The sequence below is a fragment of the Ips typographus genome, linkage group LG5, assembly GCF_016097725.1.
Source record: "Ips typographus isolate SLU linkage group LG5, UJ_Ityp_2.0, whole genome shotgun sequence".
Taxonomy (NCBI): Eukaryota; Metazoa; Arthropoda; class Insecta; order Coleoptera; family Curculionidae; genus Ips; species Ips typographus.
The window spans coordinates 6,766,549-6,788,426 of NC_138426.1; the positions used below are offsets into that span (position 1 = coordinate 6,766,549).

At 35.9% G+C, this 21,878-nt stretch overlaps 1 protein-coding gene across 2 annotated transcripts; it reads left to right on the forward strand.

Annotated features, from left to right (window-relative positions):
* Positions 1 to 1,956: 1,956 nt before the first annotated feature.
* LOC145729037 (beta-hexosaminidase subunit alpha-like) lies at positions 1,957 to 19,956 on the forward strand. Of its 2 annotated transcripts, XM_081979643.1 has the most exons (9): positions 1,957 to 2,165; positions 7,669 to 7,879; positions 7,940 to 8,055; positions 18,203 to 18,408; positions 18,466 to 18,581; positions 18,646 to 18,844; positions 18,896 to 19,124; positions 19,420 to 19,564; positions 19,622 to 19,956. In XM_081979643.1, the coding sequence occupies exons 1-9, from the start codon at positions 1,992 to 1,994 to the stop codon at positions 19,834 to 19,836; spliced, it is 1,611 nt and encodes a 536-aa protein (XP_081835769.1). In that variant the 5' UTR covers positions 1,957 to 1,991; the 3' UTR covers positions 19,837 to 19,956. The 2 variants fall into 2 exon arrangements, with proteins under 2 accessions (XP_081835769.1, XP_081835770.1); XM_081979644.1 differs by lacking the exons at positions 7,669 to 7,879; positions 7,940 to 8,055.
* Positions 19,957 to 21,878: the final 1,922 nt, after the last annotated feature.

Here is a 21,878-nt window from a genome sequence, read left to right on the forward strand (position 1 = left end):
GTTTTCATTTGAAAATGTCAACTGGAAGGTCGTATCTCAATTTTGGTACACGCTGTATATCTAATTTTTTTCTCAAAAAATTCGCAGTTAAAAATGATAACATACGTGTTCGAGCATTTTTCGTAAAGATAACTCCCTAAATTTTCCATACTTTATGGTCACACTGTATAATTTATTGTAGCCCCTGCCTTAAGTTATAACCTGAAATATGCCTGCCTTATATATACTGCCCATATCCTGGGGAGACAGGATAACCAACGACGAAGTGCTAAGGAGAATAGGTAAAGGTAAACTACTGCTGACAACCATCAAAGAGTTCTTCCGGCTCCTTATCGAAGGGAAGATCGAGGGCAAACGGATATACGTCGATGGTGCGGACGTACATCTATAGAGATCTTCAGGGGTGCGGTTTCACGAACCATTATAGCCAGTTGGATCGCCAACCTCCGTAGGGAGACAGCGTCCTAAGAAGAAGAGTGACTTTTTCAAGTTTGGAATCAAAAAGTAGTCGCACGGGTCCAAATCTGGAGAATAGGGTGAATGGGGCAGCAGTTCGTAGCCTACTTCCAACAATTTGGTCATGACCACAGCGGTTGTGTGAGCCGGTGCGATGTCATGGTGGAAAATCACAGAGTCCTGTGATCGTTTTGCCCTCCTCCAAGTAGTCGACGTGGATCCCTCCTTGTGAATCCCAGAAAACGGTGGCCATCACCGTTCCAGCTGATGAGACAGTCTTCACCTTCTTTGGAGCACGTTCGACCTCGTTGAAACTCATTAAACCAATTTTTGACGGTAGCCATCGAAGGAGAAGAATCACCGTACACAGCATCCAAGCGTTCTTTAATTTTGTTGTGAGACTTTCTTTCCAAAAACGAGAATCGAATCACAGATCGATATTGTTCTTTTTCCATTTTTCCGGAATCCGCAGACACGCCCAATTTCACATGCAATAAAAACAAAACTAAGAGTCCGATTTGTCTAAAATGATGGCAGTAGCCGCCTAAGATTATGTACTACACGATAATAAATTTCCCCTTCGTATATACTTTTCATATACTGAGATTTGCTTTAATTACTGTCATTAGGTTATGTTCTTATGGTTGTGGCTCAGTACTGAAGTGAGTGAAGTTATTTTTAAGGTAATAAACTATAATCATATAATATAATAAATTTTCAATAAAAGGACCATCAAAAATATGGTTAATAGTGGAAAAAAACTATACCAGGTGTCCAAGAGCACCCTGGACATAGGAGATTAACATGGGAAAACGGTTTTGATTTTTTTGCGCCTGTACGGTTGATTTGATTGAAAAATCGTATTAATGAAAGTTGTAGTACCTATCACGGACTAGTTTTCTGTATTTTTTTCAGATCTGTAACTTGAGCCCTTTCGTCGTAAAACACGAACAAAAATGTGAAAATTTTAACTTTTTACCTGCACTGTATAAGCGGTTGTTGAGCAACCGTACCAGCAACAATGACCTGTTTACCCGTTGCTCGACAACCGCCTATACAGTGCAGGCCAAAAGTTTAAATTTTCTCATTTTTGTTCGTGTTTTACGACGAAAGGGCTCAAGTTAGAGATCTGAAAAAAACACAGAAAACTAGTCCGTGATAGGTACTACAACTTTCATTATTACGATTTTTCAATCAAATCAACCGTATAGGCGCAAAAAAATCAAAACCGTTTTCCCATGTTAATCTCCTATGTCCAGGGTGCTCTTGGACACCTGGTATATTATCCACGGTTTAGACAGCTTTTATTGACCTTGACATACGCTGTAAGCAATATTTGCTTACAACTTTAATAGCCCCATTGAAACACATTAGACTACGTAAAATTATTGTTTGCGCAAACAAGTGCGACCTAAGTACTTCAAAGTTGCAGTACCCTCTGCGTTTATCTCAGCGTTCAATAGCCAATTCAAATAAACGGGGACAAATCAATATAAAATTCCATTAACGACAATTAGTCGTGAGCGAAAAACGAAATGAGAGGTTTCAGGACGGTCGTACTTGCTATGTGTGCCTTGTCGATTCAAGGGTACATTGTCAACCCGGGACCTGCACATCCCGCCACGAAAGGTTACGTGTGGCCCAAGCCACAAAACCAAATTTCAACCGAAGAGTTTTTTAGCATTAATAGTCAAGCCTTTAAAATTGAGGTATGTAATTGTTAATTTTTGAGTGAATTAGTTTGAGTAAACACATTTGCGATAAAAAGTCAGCACGAAAGAGGCGACATTTTGTTTGTACGAGTATCGGGTGATCAACTAAGACTGGACATCGACTGTATCTATAACATGGCCATAAGGAATAGAACTAATAGCTATTTATGTATTAAGCGCGCAAAACATGATTTTTATGCTTTCAGAATACAATCATTCAAGAGCATAAAAGTGAAAATGTCCGCGTAATACATACAATCTTGTTTCTACAAACAATGCTAAATAATTTAATACAACTAACTTCCTGCGTCCTCAAAATTAGGATCACAGCTATTAACAAATTAATATTGATATCAAACTGGTTACGCTGACATTTTCAATACTGGCTTGCATTGTGGTCGTTGCCCTAGACAAGCAAAATAGTATATTGTACAACAAGGGTGAAACATAGCATATTATTTAACAAGCATGTAATGATGCATCATTACTCACGAAGATGAAGTTTGCGACACGATGCATTTTCTACGACTTTCTATGGTATAAGTATTTACAACAAAAGGAAGTAACACGCTGCGCCGTCACCCAGATTAAAATATCATCTGATCTCAACTTGACAAAGCTGTTATCTGCTATTGTTCGGTTTGGTACCAGACAATTTGACTGCTATAGCGAAAACCAAAATAAAATAATCGAGATTACGTAACGATGTAATAGGAAGGTAAGTTAAGGATTAGGAATAACACTATGGACTCCTACGTCACCACAAAAGGGTAAATATTTTGAATTTGACATATGAAGAAGCAAACGTTCACGTCAAAACGTTACATTCAAAACATTTTCGTTTCTACATTACACTACTGTTCTCGCGGAGTGAGTTTACCCGTGCGTCACGAAGGCTACGTCATTTATAATCATATGAATCAAATCAAGTTTTCGTCAACAAACCTGTTGTGTTCATATTAGAGAAAAGGTCGTGTCTAAAGCTTCGTCACGTTTAAAATTTTGCGTGTATTATCAGTCAGAAAGTAGAGATCTTTGGCTGCAAATTTGCACTAAAACATCCTCATACCAAAGCAAATCAAAAATATCTTGACCAAAATAACATTTTTTATTTATGAGAAGTCTCCGTTTGGATCATAGAATTCCGTCTAAATTTGAAACCTAATTTATTTACCAAAATTCGCAGAGATGTATCACACCAATATGTAGTATTTCTTTAACCTTAAGCTCTTGATTTAGGTTCTGGATGGTTACATGTTTCTCTAAAATAAATACAACAAATTAAAAATTTAATAAGACATTCTGATTGATGCTGTAGTATCTCATATCTCATTTTCAGGTTGCAATCCACTAATTTTATTTTAAACCCGCTGGAAAACATTTTAGACGCTTATTTTATTTTTTCTATGACTTTATTATTATGTTTGAAGAAATTTTTATGAAAAATCTATAATGCAACCCAAAAATCTCAGTCTCTGGAAACAATGAAATGTTAATAGATGTTTCTTACAAAAGTAGATATATTTTACTATTATTAACATACTATCGTTGTACATATCATATAATGTATTTCGAACATCCATTTTAATGCTTTCAGATAAATCAGTGGTCTTGACCCGTCGATAACGTCTCGATTTAGGTTTTCTAGGTAAGGAAATCATAAGATTACTTGCTTGTTTTTCCCGAATTGAATAAACAGTTTTGCGGGAAATTTTCAAAGCAGCTACAAACTTCTAGTATCAAAAAAAATACATCAGTAAGAATATGTAAGGTCTTAAAATTTCTTATTTTCTTCCTGAACAGATGATAAAGCTTCTAAAGGTCCTCCATTAGTTTTTTCCAATTCAAAATATTCATAAAAGTTAAGAATTAACTGCTGGGCTTGTCTGCAGAAAATTTTTCCAGGCATTTTCTAAAAAAATACTGTAATAGTAAGTAATTCCGAATTTAGGAAAAACCAAATGGCTAAATAAAAACCATAATAAACACTCCCACTTTTTTTTCAAAACAGGTTAGTATTTGTGCCAATTTTGGTTAGATAGTGACAGCCGACATAAAAAAAATAAAAATATTAATAATAATATTATGAAAGTACTTACAGAATGTTAAAAGCGTAGAAACAATAGCTCTTAAAAGAACTGTGGTGGTGTGGTAAATAGAAAACTTCATAAATGATTAACAACACAAAGAAACGGAAAAGAATTAATAGTAAACAAATCAAATAAATTTCGATGGTTTTCGAACTGACAATGACTGAAATAAAAGCGCTAATCAGTAAATGTTTTTTTGGAAGAAATTCACTTAGATATTTACCCTTTCTGAAAGTGAACAATAGACAAGGATGAAGTCAATAATGCATGTCTACTTCTAAATCACAGGGGGATGACGCACGGGTAAACTCAGACCGCGAGAACGGTACACAATTCTTTGTAGTGTAGTGTAGCACCTCGCTCCACATTACTTTGATTTTTGCTATATATTGGTGGTGTCCGCTGGTGGACTTAACCAGTGAGTAATCATTACTCAGGGGGTAGATAATGGGTGTTATTATCAATTTAAAACTAGCGAGTAATAAGCATATTATTAAACAGCATCGCACAAAGACGAAAGCTGAGGGCTGTGGACGAAAGGATGCTCATTCGAACAATGGACTATTTACAGATTTACAGACTATTTTTTCTATGACTGATTGGAATTATTTACCAAATTTCACAGACATAAGTTTACATATCACTTTTGGCGCACCAAAGTTCGACCGGTATCTCGGATTGTCATCATATGATAGTTGAACATTGTTGCGATACAAATGTATCCAGTAGACTAGTACCTTTAGAGACAAAGTGATTTAAACTTGTATCTTTGTATCGGTACATACCAAAACAGTTTGAGAAAATCTGTCTGCTTTTTTTTGGTTCAAGTTTCGTTTATTTTTGCCTATATCCATATTACTTGTCGGTTCACTTTAATTATAGCGTTGAACAGACGTTGAGTACATTGAACTAGTAAAACGTCACCAACGGTTTGTTCATATCTCCAAAACTGTACCGGTTAGAACGTCGACTGTACTTAGGAAACTACAAATGTTATCAAGTAATATGGCCATAAGGAATACATTTAAAATATTTTTAAGTTTTCAGGCAGGCAACTGATGGTTAATGTAGACAATTTTTGTTGGTAAAAGTTTTTACCTGAATTTCCCTCTTTTCTTCAATATTGAATTTGAAAATTTTGATACTTTTAGTATTGTTTAGTAAACCGAAAAAAAATTTCACAGTTTGAAGATATACCATACATATACTGCGAAATGAAAATATATCTATATGTATTTTTGTTTTAAAACTGTATTCGTTTAGTTTTAGATACAATCGATATTTTGGTCTTAGCGTATCACCCATAGAGCATTGTTTATCAACAGTGTGATTTTAGCTAATTACTATGATAATGTAGATAAAATTAAATATATTTAATGCAATAAATTTGCAGTATCGGTATGTACAGGGTGTGTGAAATTTAAGCCACATCATTGGGATCTCAGCAAAAGTAAGAGATACGAGGTCAGTTAAATTAGGGCAAAGTTGCACAATTTAAGGTCCAATTCTGCCTTTTGTTATGCAGAGGGTGATTCAGGTTTTAATACACAAATTTTAACCACGTATTCTACGTCCAAAAATAATCCCAGTTTGCTCTATAAACTGTATCCCGGATATGCGTCTTTTAGGAAATATAGGGTGTTTATAAAGTTTTATAAAAAAAACGCAAAATTATTTTTTTTTCCAAAACGCCTATACATATCTTAATGAAACTTTGTAGTTTTCATAAACATAAAGAGCCGATTATTCGCCATTTAAAAAATTGTTATTATCTTCATTAGTGGCGCGTGTATTAATAAGTCACCTGATAATTAAAAAAAAAAAATAGATACGCCACTACTTTTTATAAAAGTAAAATTGATTTTTCCATTTCCCGTTTAATTTTGAAGGAAAAAGGTCTCTTGGAAATTTTTCGAGTAATCGAAATTCGAAATTATCGAGGCAATAAACTAATTGTAAGCAACAAAGAACTAAACATTTTATGAAAAATTATAAAAATTGTTCAAAATGGTGTCGTTCGACGAACGATGAACTAAAGAATTGACTGCTCGTAAAATTTGCGGATGGTCGTCGCCGAATTTCTTGGCAACCTTCTTGGATGCGGTTTATTAACTGGTCTCTAGTTTGAATTGGTAATTCATATAATTTTCCTTTAAGAGCTCCCCAAAAATAAAAGTCTAGTGGATTTAAATCGGGGGATCTAGGTGGCCAAGCAATAGGTCCTGAGCGACCTATCCAACGTTACGGATAATTTCTGTCGAGCCACTGTCGAACTATTCTTCCGTAACGGGTTGGCGCTCCATCTAGCTGGATCCACATCTCTGGTCAAGAAACTCAAATAAATGGTTTTGTATAAAGTCATAAAATAATTTACTGTTCAGGCGATCGGATAAGATATAAGGTCCACAAAGCGTATTCCCAATCAAGCCACTCCAGATATTCAAGCAGAACTCATGTTGGAAATCATGTGAACGAATAACATGCGGATTTTCGTGTGCCCAAATATGTAAATTATGGTAATTTACCACCCCTCTCGTGGTAAAGCTTGCTTCGTCTGTCCATAGAGTTTTAGGTAAAAACTGATTATCATGCTCGACCATGTCTCCTGGGATGTCCTGAGAGTGTTTCCGGTTGCCAATTTTGAATTATCTCTTCAAATAAGCTAAAAACAAAATAAAAACCCATTTTTTAAAATTTCGTATTTTTTCTCCGGAAGTAATCGGAATTTTTCAAATGTTAAAATGGTATATTGTTGAACTTCAAATTGCGCAGCTTTGTGTCTCGAATTTGAAACACCCTGTAACTACAGGGTAAGTGATGAATTTTAAGAATCGCTTATTTTTGATTTTAGAAAAAAATTGCAAAATACAAATCCTGCAAATATTTTTGTCTTTTTAAAATTATGAATTTTTTTAAATTATCACATTTTTTTCGATATTTGAATTCTACGTCAAATTCTAGTTCTACTTGATGTTAAATGTCTGTATCGATGTTTCAACTTAACTTGATCGTTTTAATCCGGAAAATCGAATCTGGTAAATCTTTGTGTATTCTTTATTTTTGGTTAGTTTAGTATTGATATACCGGGTGTACCAAATTTTAGTAACAAACCAAACTTTCGTCTATTCAATTAGGATAAACAATTTTTGTATGCTAATTGAAAGTGAAAACAGATTAATATCGATACAGACATTTTACATCAACGAAAAGTTGAGCTACAATTCACAAAACAAATAAAAAATTGGTCAATTTACTCCAAAAATTATAAATACGGTTGGTTACTTCACTTTTAGACACCCGGTGCACTATAAAACTAAAACTAAAGCATGAACAAATATCTACAAGATTTGTGTTGTTAAGAGACCTTTTGAAAAAATTTAAAACATTATATTTGATTCCAAACTGAGCAGTTAGAAGGTGCAGCCAGTTGTAATCTTCTGTACAATGCCTTCAGAAGATATATGGAAATTGTTCAAAATCTGCCTCCTCTAGTTAGCAAGGATTCCTCAACAGCCATTAATCTTCACAGCAATTATTCTGGAGAACTGGAAAAACTTGTGGTATCATTGAATGGAATTTGTGATGATAGTGCTTACCCTGTATTGTTTATGGATGAAGCTTGTAAGTTTAAGTGATATATTGTTTTAAATATTATTTGTATGTTTTTATTAACTATTTCAGACTCATTGAGTATCGCTGATGGTGCTGGAAGGTTGTCTGCCAATAGTGTGTGGGGAGTACTGCGAGGATTAGAAACTTTTTCACAGTTACTTTACCTTGGTAGTGACAAGATTACGGTATGTAATAACTTACAATTAACTGCTTCTTCATTTGGAAATTTTCTTAGCCTAGCCTTTTAAAGTCAAATCAGACAGTGCTAGATACGTGTTTCTGCTTATTGACTTCATCAGAAAAGTAACTCCATCTTCATGAAAGAAGGTTTAACATAGATAATCGTGAAACTTGTGTGTCGTGAAAATATTTTTACTTTCGTGATACCACCGTAGGAATTCAAAGTTGGTACCAACTTCACTAGTTTAAATGGACCACTCTGTATATTATTATATTTTTGAATTCTCCTAAAAATGTAGCGCATGTTTTATGTATTATAATCTATATCTATATGCAACTGTTTTCGAGATATTGATCTTTGAAACATTTCACACTTTGAGCTGTCATAGTTTTAATCAGATAAAGATAGAGTAAAACGGTTTGCATGTTCCTGTCTTAACTTTTTGAGATGCATCACCCGGTAACATTTTTAAATTTTGACAGGTATCAACAAATTAATAGAATAATAGTTATTTACATTACTAGTGGGGTATGAGCATTTTTATAGGCATAAGTGGGAGTGTTGCCACGACGAGGTCGTAGACCGAGTTGTGGTGATCACACGAGTACGTTAATTTGCCATACCCCACGGGTGATGTACAACATTTTATCTACGACCATCAGAAGCAGCGTAAAGTAAGAAAAAAATTCATATTTTGTGCAATGTGAACTATTTAGGAACGTCTCGTATATGCTTGCTACGGGTAGTTATTTGTTACCCTTAAATTTTGTCATCTACGCTGTACTGTTTTGGTGTTGTTGCCATGGTGGCCATTTGTTTCCACATATCACTTAAGTGACAATTTAACAGTGTCAGTCACAAATTTTTAAAAGTGCATTTCGTTATGAACATGTCTGAAGAACTTCCGTCAGATATTGAAGAAGCTGCCGCAAACGTGGTATCTGGCTTGTTGCCTGCCAAGTCAAAGGAGAAATATGAAAAAATGTATCAACGTTTTGTCACCTGGTGCGAGACCAAGAACATAAAGAGTCCTTTTCAAGAAAAAATGTTACTCGTGTACTTTGAAACCTTGGCAGCAACCTATAGTTCATCCAGCCTTTTTTTTCTTTTTTGTGTAAATTCGATCCAAGAACTTTCTAATTCAGGAATTCATTTCACTTTTAATATTTATAAAAAGTAAAATATAGTTATTATTTAAGATAGGTCTGTTCATGGTTTTATCAAAGTTATGTTTAAATTCAATAAACAATTACAGCAGAAATTTTCATTTAAAGTTGTTTTATCGCACTAGTGCGATAAAATCGATTATTATCGCACTAGTGCGGTAAAATCGCTCATTACGTAACTCAAAATGAGCTATGTAATGAATGATTACCATGCTAGGAGTAGATAAAAAAATTGACATCTGTGAAGTCAAACAACTAAAAGAAAAATCAATGGAATATAATACAGCAGCATATGTCTGCCTCATCGATTTGACCAAGGCATTTGATAGGGTTCGCCTCTCCGACATTATAAATATACTGATAGCGAAAGAAACGCCAGACACCATCGTAAGAGCAGTCCGCACTCTCAATGTGAACAACATGACTAAAGTAAAGGCAGGAGACACTTATACGGAAGAGATACCGACACCAGGAGGCATCGGATAAGGTGACAGCCTTAGCCCATTTCTGTTCAATCTCTTAATGGACAGAATTATAGAGGAAGTATCATCACTAAATATGGGATACCGAATGGGACAGAATAAAAGAATCAGCATGGTATGCTACGCCGATGATGCAGCTATTTTCGCAGAAACGGAGGACGATATACCGAGAGAACTACACAAATTCTGCCAGGTCAGCCAAGCGATGAACATGACCATATCTATAGAAAAAACGAAAAGCATAACCTTTGCTAAAGGTCCCGTAAGATGTAAGGCAGTTCAGGACAAAATTATTGAGCAAGGGTCACAATTCAAATATCTGGGTATGGATCTGTCGAGTTATCACGACCCAGTGAAGGACCTAAGAAGCCAGATCAACAAAGCGACTGCCATGTCGCAGATAATATGGGCGAACGAATACAGGCGAAAAAAGTCAATCATGACATACGGAATAGACACCAGAGAAGAAACCAACAAAACGAAAAAAATGCTTCGAGTTGCCGAAATGAAAACGCTCAGGACTATAATGGGAAAAACAAGAATAGACCGAATTAGGAACACTGACATTAGGGAACAATGTGGGGTACAAGACATCGTAAGATGGGAGAGACAAAGAAAAAGATATTGGTACGCTCACGTGAGAAGAATGGAAGAGGGAAGGTGGCCACGCATCGCACTTGAAGGAAAACCAATAGGGAAAAGAGCACCCGGAAGACCACCTAAGAGATGGAAGGACAGCTGGCAGTCCACCTCCCAGGAGCTGATCCAGAGGAACCTGCAAAACTAACAGATCGCGAGATCTTAAATATGAATAAAAAGAAGAAGACATCTGTGTAGTATGACCGTGGCATACACCAGGAAAAGTTAAGATAGGAACATGAAAGCTCTAACTCCTTCTGCTTAGTAGTTATCATCTGAAACTGAAAATGTCAGTTTTCATACGGTAATTTCTCGATAACCATTGCAGATATGATCATACATGAAATATACTTGAAATCGTTAACAGAATCTATATAATATAATAATATGCAGGGTGTTCCATCTAAAATGAGCAAGTTGGTACCTACTTCCCGTATAACCGGAAGCGCCACCAATTTAAAAATATTTTCGAGGAGCTGCTCCTGTCGACTTTGGTATACCACCAAATTTTCAGAATTATGCTCCTTACAGTTTTCCCATAATGGATCGTGGCAGTTCCTGATGGATCATGGTGGTGGTATAGATATCACAAATGACCAACAGCCGCACTATTGGAATTTCCATAAAAAACCACATCTCCCTTTAGCACGATTGATATCCTTGTAGACGAATGTGACTTTCTTGTATATAGTTACAAACTTCAGATTTGACAATTTATAAAAAAAATCTGTAGAAATTAAATAGTGGCGAAGTAAGCATCTGAAGGCGAACTCCGTAACGATGTAGGAAATAGAAAACGCATAGAAATAGACAAGAAAGAAAATTTCTTTCTATTAACTGTTGGTACTCTCTAAGCTGTTTTCTATCACATTCGGCCGACACCGTCAACAGAAAACGGGAACTTATCGGTCCTAAAAACATTGACTAATTTCTAGTAATAAATCTAGGGCTTTTACTTGATTCGTCGTATTCAGGGTTAATGACAAGTATCAATGACAATAATTTGAATAATTCTACGTTTTTTACTTTCTTTTTCAGTAATTAATCATATATTTCAAAGTTTACATTCTAAAATAATCTGTTTTGTTGCCATTTTTGTTGTTGGTTTTATTTATTGTAGTTCTGTCTCTTCAGTTTCTTATTTTCTTGTAAGACCATTAATATTTCTCAGTTCCTTGTAAACATGCTACCAATTTTTATGCATTTTGTGAAGAAAGTAGGATGGAACTTTAGGATGTGTTGATGGAACCCATATAGCCATAACTCAACCATTCCATCATGAACAGCTTACACCTCAAAAACAATAACTAATAGATGCATTAACACTTTAACTAAAAACTCAAAAACAAAGAAAGGGGGGTGCAAACACAATCAATTGGTCCCCAACACAACCTTATTGACACAATGTTGACACTGACGGGCATAAAGGTTAAAAAACAAAACATTTGAATTTTAGAAGACGACGGAAAAGAAAGATTGACAAATACAAAATTTCATAGCCGCAAGAGAGATAAAATCATAGCAAGACCTCATTTGGTCTTTCTATTTTACACAACCCGAATAGCTACGTTGAGTGCCGATCTTCGCCAATTGAAACGTAGAGAGTACCATATATTACGATAGAGAAGGGTTTTCTATGATAGCAAAGAAATTTTCTTGCTATTCGTTAGAGAGTTCGCCTTCTGGTTTCTCTTAAGGAAATGTATTGTTTTGGTTTTACTTTTGAAAAAACCATAATTTTACATACGTGTATGTTGATAAATAAGTATTCTGACAACAAAACAGTATGAGCTTAATAATTGTAGAAAATTCAGATGCAATGCAAAAAAAGAAGGAACAAAAAAACTCCTCACAAATAAACTGCTCGTCATAAAGAATTGGACAGCAAAATTTTTGACTTGATTTACTTGATTCTAATAATTTTTTGGGGGTTAAAAGGTATTTTCTTCCTCTTTCTTTTGACCTAAATGATCTTTTTGAAAGGTGCCACGGATTCGAGTATACAGGGTGTGACTGAGGTGTAGTCAAAAAATGAAAAAATCGGTCTAAGGCCATTTCTCGCAAAAAAATTTTTTACGTTTTACAATAGCCTTAATCGAGTCTTGCGGTCAATATCTCTAAACGTTTTCGCCAGTTTGGCGATTAAAAGCCGTTTACAAAATTTATTGCAAAATTTTTAAAATGCGGTTACTTTTGATTCTCTTGTTTAAAATTAAACAATTTCTTTAGATCTTTTGTGGAAGAAGAGCGGGATTAGCAAGTTTACACTTAAAACTACCCAATTTAAGTAAAAAACATACACTGCGAGATACAGGGTGACCCAAAAGAAAATTATATGTTTTATCATAAATCTTAGCATGTTCAGTCATTTTTATGGAAAATAATGATATTGGATAGAGAAGCACACTATTTGTTTAGTAGTCCAATTCATATCTCTAGACGTTTTCGCCAGTTTGGCGATTAAGGGCCGTTTACAATATTTATTGATTTTTTTTTAAATGTGGTTATTTTTAATTCCCTTGTTTTAAATTTAACAATTTATTTCTTTAGATCTTTTTCGGATGAAATACGAGATTAGAAAAATTACACTTAAAACTACCCAACATAAGTAAAAACTTATAAACTGCATTCATACAGAGTTCAATTTGTATGAATTGGTATGGAGAGAAAGAAATGAACGATATATGGAAGAATGCATGGATGCTAGGGTTGCTTTTGGGTGAGGTGGAATTACAGTTTGAGGCGGGATTATGAGGAATGGAAGAACAGATTTAGTCATTTTGATTGAGGATAGTATGAATGCGCAGAGGTACAGGGATATGTGTATACGTGATATCGTTGTCCCCTTTTCTCGAAACTTTGGGAACGGTTTTATCTTAATTGACGACAATGCTCGTCCACATCGAGCCAGAATCGTACAAGAAATTTTGAGACAGAACAACATCGAACGAATGGAGTGGCCTGCAAGGTTACCGGATATGAACGTAATAGAGCACGTATGGAGTAGAATGAAATTGAGAATAAATGGCTCAGAGCATGAATTTCAAAATTTGACTGAGTTGGCAGAAATGGTGACGGTTGTGGGAGGCAATTCCCCAAAATTTTATCGCAAAGTTGGTGGATACCATGCCAAGAAGGGTTGCGGAGTTGCAACAAACTGCTGGGGGACCGACAAGGTATTAAGAACAAATGGGTTTGTAGCCCGCAAAGTCATCGGATATGAATGTTGTGGACTTGGTTTTTTTTAAATTAAAAACCATTATTTTCGATTAAATTTACCTAAGTACCCTTACTAAGATACATGTTTTATTTGTATGGTAAAACATTTGATTTATTTTTTGTATGATTTTTTAACCCACCCTGTTTATAAAGGTTCGCGGTTTGTAAATGTTCACCTAAAATGGGTGAATTGAAATGTAATTTTGCTAATCTTATGTTAAATTCAATACTTTCGAATTTAAAGCAAGAGAATTAAAAAGAACCAATTTGAAGAAGCAGCCGTTCAAAAAAGAGCAAAAATGAAGCTGTCCCATTCTTTTTGACGAGCAGTTTAGTTATTTTTTTGCTGAAATTGTATATTGGTGTATTTCGTTTACTTAATTTCTACATGTATCAAGTTTAATTCATGTCGTATTCTGCGCTTCATTTGTTTAGCAGTATACAAGTGCACTGTTCGATACATTTTGCATTTAAGCTTAGCTATATCTGAATTTTCTAATAGTTATTTGTATACCTAGGCCGTGAAATAGTATATTACACACCGGGGTGGGAAGAGTTTCATTACTGTCGAGAGATTAGTTAGATAGCCGAGACGCGAAGCGTCGAGGTTTAGCTAGGATCTCGAGACAGGAATGAAACTTCCTACCGAGGTTTGTATACTATTTTATTTACAACCATCATATTTATATCAAAATTTACAAATCATTGTTTCATTCTGAACATATCTAGAATATTACATTTAACAAAAAACTACCAAGCAGTCATTTTTCTATATGCTTTTCTTCTGCTTTTCTGTTATGCTGTCCCAACGTGCCATGTCTTCTGAAGCTGTTGCAAGTAACAAACCTCAGTCATTCAGCAGCAAATTAATTTGTCGACCAAAGAGACAACTGTTGGAGACGCCAGTGCTGGTACTGGCCTAAATATTTCTATAAACACTTATAATAATTCAAATGTAACCATTAATTTCAATAAGTAGTTTGTTTTAGTTTAGATCATGTTAATTTTAGTATTGTAATGTATTATAGGCATTATAACCGTTAGAATGCATACAATTCGAGTTGTAATCCAGGACATTTTTCTCAATTTATTATTTGCGAACTGAATATCGATCCGACTTTATCTGACATTTAAAAAATTTGATTCAATCATCTTTTTTTTTTTTTTAAATATTAACAATCACAATTTTAGAGGGCGGGAAATGAGGGCGGGAAGTGAGGGCGGGAAGTAGAGGTGCGCAATATGATACTTCCTAACCTTCAATGACGTTAGTAATGACAGCATTACATATATGGTTGTAAATAATAGTATTTTTTCGGCCGAAAGAAAGTTTGGCGTCCGAGGCCGTCTCACGGCCGAGGACAACAATTTTGAGGACAAAAAAATTATTTCACGGCCGAGGTGTACACAAAATTTTTTGATCAGAATGATTTATTTAGAAACTCTTAATTTTTGATAAATAAAATGAGAAGGGTCTAGCAATCACGGCGACGTTTATCGTTAAGTTTGCTGGTTATGCATTGTTGATGTGACGTTAAATAATAGACTGACTCTTGTCAGAAATATTTTCCATTTTTTCATTTACGCAAAAATGAAATTGGGAGACGAAGATTGCTGAACTGATATGGATGGGTGTATTGCTGTAATTGGTGCACACAGTGGTCACATAGAGAAATCGTAACCAGCAAGCAATAATAAGCGTAGACGGTGACATAGTGATTGTTAATTTACTTTTTCCCTGTATTTTTTTTCGGACGTAGGGCCGTAAAAGTGCATTTCACGGCCGCTAAACTGTACGTGAAGTGAGTACTTCACGTCCGTTTGAACAAAAAATTATTTTATATAGTTTGGTTGTCAAAGTAGTAAAAGTAAAAAAGGTATGCTTACGTTTCCACTTTTTGTGTCTTATTTTTACATTTCTGTATAAAACATGCCGCATGGCTCTTGAAGTTTCTCATTGATACCAGGAAGTTCAAAAACAAAGCCCAGGGTGCGTATTCTTAAAACTAGGGAAGGGAATTATCAAGAGAAAGGCTTGTAGAATGTGACAGGAACCCGCCATTGTCAGCTTCTTGTGTCACATCAAACACTTCTCTTGAGGATTCCGTTCCTTGCTTACAAGAATTAGGCCCCTGGTCAGTGGTTGTTCGACCGTCCTGTTCAGTACTATATTTTCTAAAGTCAAACGATATTTCCTACTACTACTTACTTCCTTTCATGATTTTAATAATAATATTCAAAAATATTATGATTAAGTTGAGTTCGCTGGAACTGGAAACACACGTTCGTTCATCCAGCAGAATTTTGCGTTTAGTAGAAATTTGTGCTCAACTTGCTTACTGCTTACTTCTACTCTAAGCGCAGCATCAAAAATTATATATAGAATATTTTTCCCTAGCTAGCCTACTTACCCGGGTGCCTGTCGGTAAGTTCGTCTTGGTCGTTAGAAGCTTGCTCAACCCTCTTAACGCATATTATAATGACACGGAGAACATCATCTTACTCTTGAGTATTTGTATTGAACAGAACTGTGTTAAACAATACTTCTTTTTGTTTAACATTAACTAGTACGAACCGTGAACCTGGCCATGGAGAGTTGCCTTTTTCCATTCTTGGCAGAGGTTTTCATGGACTGTTTGGAGAATAGTGATATTTTCACCAACTTCTACTGTTTTAGGTTTGGTTTGTGGATTCTGTATCCTTACCTCTAACAAACAATAATCTTAGTTTGTCTTGAGGAAGTTAACCACAGACAAGTTTATCTATCAATAAAATTAAATTTTTACCCTGGAAACAGAAGAGGACCTGAAGATCAATTTCCTAGAACGAAAGAGTTTCTTAATCAGAAACTATAAATATTTTTCCATTAGCTCGACTAGGATCGTGCCGTTTCTGATGATTTCAACCACCATTTACGGTGGAAGGTGGTACAGGTGGTACTTTTACTTTTGGTCACTTCAGCACTTCAAGTAATGTATCCTTGCCACGGCGTCAGTTACGCCTTATTACGTTGTTGGCAATCCGGTCCCTCAATGAAAATGGCTCTCTCCATCCTCCTTTGTGCTATTTTGATTTTATTCGGAGAGTCAGCGTGTATCTCAGCACCATAGGTTAGAACCGAGGGAACAAACTTTCCATAAGCAGCCCAGATCAAACGAATTCTCTTTTCGTTCGTGCGTTTAGCGTAATGGTAATGGTAGGTGTGGATGATGACAGATGTACTGCGACATGATTAGATCTAATGTACCCCATCTTCTTCTGCTATCTCAAGGTTTCCTTGTTCATAGCAGCCCCTCAAGATTTAGTTTCTTTAGGAATTTCAGGATCTTGAGTGGGTCTGTTCGAGGTATTTCTTCCACAGCCAGCTGGTATAATCCCAGTGTGTTTAATCTTTTGTGGTTTACAGCATAACACTCCAGCAAGATGTGGTGGGGTGTTCCTGATTCTTCTCCGCAGAACTTGCAGGTACTGTCCTCTTCTAGGCTTAGCTTCCTTAGGTGTTCTCTGAGTCAACAATGACCCGTTAGAAACCCCGTTAATGCCTTGAGACTAACTTTACTGAGGTTATTAATGAGGTTTATCAGTGTCTTTGACCTTGCTCGGTTAAAATTGCCGAGGAGATCTTTGGCCTGCCTCAGTCCTGGAAGTATTTGCCAGTGCGTTGCTCTCAGTTCTTCTTCAGTTTTATTAAGTCCTTCCTGGACATATGCTTATGAAATTGTTTTTCGAAACTAAACTTCCTGATGATTTCGTCAGTTGGAAGATCGGCGAGGTGTGCACTGCCAATGGGTAGTGAGTACCTTGCCTGAGTAGTGAGTACCTTATCCAACCTGAGATGTGGTCCCCAAGCAGTTCTTCTCATCATGATGTGGAGCCGTGTGAGGTCGATAATTACCTCTAATGCTGCCATGGGGGTCGATCTCAATGCTCTGCCTTCAATGCCTTTTCTAATGTTTTTCTTGTTGTGGCAAGTTCGATTTTTCTGTGCCACACTGCTGCGCCGTATGTGATGTGAAGTCTCACTAGCATGGTATACATCCATCGCAGTATTGATGGGTTACAGCCCCAGGTCTTTCTCGCAATGTTCCTGCACACCATCAGTGATGACCTTGTCTTGCTGGCAATCTTTTTACGTGGCGGTTCCAGATAAGTTGCGTTTAGCGTTCTCTATATATTTTTATTTCATTACAGAAGTTTTGATAAGAGGAAACCTGTCCTATTTTGTTATCGTTCAACATAATGCAATTGCTCATTTCAGAGTTTCCCATGCATTTAGTTTCAGATAGGTTTATTTCTAATCCCACCTGACGTGGAACGTTGTTAAGCTGTTCTCTCAAACATTTTTACACGCATAATCGATTCGTCTTTCGTATTTCGTCGACGAAGACACAAGTAAATGTGGCATTTACAAAACTTAAATGCAAAAACTGTCATGTGAACAAGAGGAAATCGTCTTTTCCGCCTTTAACTTTTGCCCTAACTCTGCTTGGCACTTGTAGTTATAGGTAAATAACCATTCCAACAATTTTAGTTTTAAAGGAGGTAATAAATTTGCCCAGTAATTTGTTTCTTCTAGAGACTAAAACTTGGATGTTCTGTCTGTTTTGTGGCTGTTTGTTAATGTATATTCATAATTCTATTGCAGACTGTAGTAAACAGCACTGAAATAGAAGATTACCCGAGATATTCTCACAGAGGACTGCTTCTTGACACATCCAGGCACTTCATTCCATTACAACAAATTTACCAGGTATTAGATGGTATGGCTTACAACAAATTGAACGTATTCCATTGGCATATCGTAGACGATCAAAGTTTCCCTTACGTCAGTTTGCAGTTCCCTGAACTGAGGTCAGAAAACGCAAATTAAGCAAAATATACTTTTATTACGTTTTAACTCTTAAATAGTGATGCAGGTGCATATCACCCTCAGATCTTGGTGTACTCTCCTGATGATGTCGCTTCTGTAATTGAGTATGCCAGGCAGCGAGGAATTAGGGTGGTGCCTGAGTTTGACACACCTGGTATTGTTATTCGTTTTTTTTTTCAACTATGATAATGTAATAATTAAATTATAACTACATCTAGGTCATACCAGATCATGGGGTGTATCCCACCCTGAGTTACTCACTCCATGTGACTCAGTGGAGGTTGGGTCGTATGGTCCTATGGATCCTACCAAAGACGTTACATACACTTTTGTCAATAACTTATTTACAGAACTTAGGAGAGTTTTCCAGGATCAGTTTATTCACTTAGGAGGTGATGAAGTGGACTTTGATTGCTGGTAAAATCTGTCCGTTTACATGTTGATCACAACTATTATTTGGATTTTCAGGGAATATGACAACAATATCAAAAGTTTTATGGAAAGTATGAACATAACCTCCTATTCCGCTTTGGAAAGCTACTACATCCAGAAAATTGTCAATATAGCAGACCATTTGAACTTTAGTTCAATTGTCTGGGAAGAGGTTTTTAAAAATGGAGTTAATATACCGGAGAATACTATTGTGCATGTATGGCGTGATTGGGAATCTTCTTATTGGCGAGACACGATGTATGACGTAAGTTAACTTACTCAAAAACTATTATTTTAAATTTTTAAAACCAGTAAATCATAAGTTTCATTAATATATCTTTTCAAGAGTGCACCAACCTAGCAGATGATACTGGTCTGAGATAAATGCCAACAAACTCTTAGTTTTATGTTTGAATCGCAAAATACCCAGATTTTAGAATATCTCACAAATTCAACAATAATCAAAATTCATTAATATGGAAATGCAAAACCATATTTTTAGATTATGTATTAATAGCACAAAACAATAACTAAAAAACTAAAACACTAAATTTCTTTAGGTCACAAATGATGGAAAAAAAGCACTTTTGTCCGCATGTTGGTATTTAGACCATTTAAACAGCGGCGGCGATTGGCAAACTTTTTACGAATGCGAACCTACCAGTTTCAATGGAGATGAGGAGCAACAAAAGCTCCTTCTTGGTGGTAATTAAATAGCTTATGGCATGTTATTATAAAGGTGGTGCAATATCTCTTTCCCAGGTGAGACGTGCATGTGGAGCGAAGTAGTAAACGAATACAACGTTGTCCAGAGAATCTTTCCAAGGGCTTCTTCTCCTGCGGAAAAGCTTTGGTCAGCGTTGGACAGCAACTACGATGTAAACTTTTTGGCCCGTAGATTGGAAGAACATGTCTGCAGAATGAATAGACGTGGAGTCCCAGCACAACCACCTACTGCGGCAGGATTTTGTTTGTAAACTTACTACATGGTCAATACAAAGAAAACCGTTCTTATAAAAGAAGCTTTTCTTTACTATGTACGCGGAGAAATAAGATAAATTGAGATGATGTCACAGACAAAAAACTGTTGTTATCGACTTCGTTCTTTATTCTGGCAGGGGCGGCTTCTCAATAAGTGCACATGTGCACGTGCACTCCCAATTTTTGAGTCCAAAAATGCATGTTTTCATTATACCGGGTGTAACATTTAACTTGAGACATCTCAATATCTCGAAAAATAAGCACTTTTCGAAAAAATGTTTAGTATCAAAGTTGTATTATTCCGCAGGGGAAATACACTGATGACAAAATTTGTGTTCCTCTGCCCCTCCATGTGGGGGGGAAGGGGGGTAACTTTGATTTTTTAAATGGCACCCCCAATTTTTTATTGCAGATAAAAACACGTGGAATTTGTTTTAAACATTTTTTTGTATTAACGATAGATGGCGCTATAAACGACAAAATTTAATTTACATTTTTTAATTAAATTTGTTTTTTTTCGCTCATGGCTTACCGGAATGTTTGGTAAAATCTGCTTAAAAAACCGTCGTTGCTAGGGATACATAGGTGTAATAAATAACAAAAAAAAAAGGGTAAAAAAGGGGTTTTTTGGTTCAAACGTTAAAAAAAAAGAAATAACTTGCAGAAACCCTTAATGTTAATCAGTTAGTTTTATTTTGGTATTAATACTTCATCAGCATGGAGTACATGACTGTACAAGAGAAAATTGAAATGGTTTTTGTTTATGGAGAAGCTGGCAGGCGTATTGATAATGCTGTCAATCTCTATGCTCAGTGTTTTCCGGACAAAGTGCGGTCCCGAACTTCTTTCGCTCGAGTTATCAAGCAGTTTTCTACTGAAGGGAGTGTCAAGCAGAAAAAAATAACACGTAGAGCTACAATTTGTGGCGCAGACAATCAAGCAGCAGTCCTTGGTGCTGTGGCTTATGGTAATCCCCAGTCAAGCACACGAGAAGTATCACTGCAATCAGGTATTTCTCATATCAGTGTGTGGAGAATGCTGAAGATGCACAAGTTTCATCCTTATCACATCTCTTTACACCAAGGCCTCCATGGAGAAGATTTTCGGAGAAGAAAATCGGGTAACTTTTTGTCAATGGGCACGTAACCAAATACAACAATATCCTAATTTTTTTCGTTACGTATTGTTTTCCGACGAATCGTCATTTACAAATCACGGCAACATTAATAGACACAACATGCATTACTGGAGTGTAGAAAATCCGCATTGGCTTCGACAAGTTGAGTACCAGCGTCTTTGGAGTGTCAACGTGTGGTGTGGAATCATTGGCAGTAAACTTATCGGTCCCCACATAATTGAAGGCAACTTGAATGGTGAAAAATACAGGGACATTTTGGAAAACGAACTCAACGTTGCTTGAGGACTTATATACGAATTGATAAGTGTATTGAGGTTGAAGGCCATCATTTTGAACACTTACTTAGTTAAAAACTCGCTGTAAAGAGTTTAATTAAATTTTGTCGTTTATAGCGCCATCTATCGTTAATACAAAAAATGTTTTAAACAAATTCCACGTGTTTTTAGCCGCAGAATCTGAATCTCCAATAAAAATTTGGGAGTGCCATTTAAAAAATCAAAGTTACCCCCCTTCCCCCCACATGGAGGGGCAGAGGAATACAAATTTTGTCATCAATGTATTTCCCCCGCGGAATAATACAACTTTGATACTAAACATTTTTTCGAAAAGTGCTTATTTTTCGAGATATTGAGATGTCTCAAGTTAAATGTTACACCCGGTAAATTTTATAATGATTGGAATCATTTTCTATTAATACCAAGTATTATTAATCTTGGAAATAAATAAGCTTTTAATAATAAATAAACGAAATCTGGACGAATTAGTCGAAATCAGCACAATTAGATCGTGCACTCGGGGTTTTTTCTTATCAGTCGCGTGTTATTTTACTTCGCCATTTTTTAAAATGCCTCCAGTATTTCCTACCGTTAGTGTGCAATATTTGAAAGCAATTACATATTT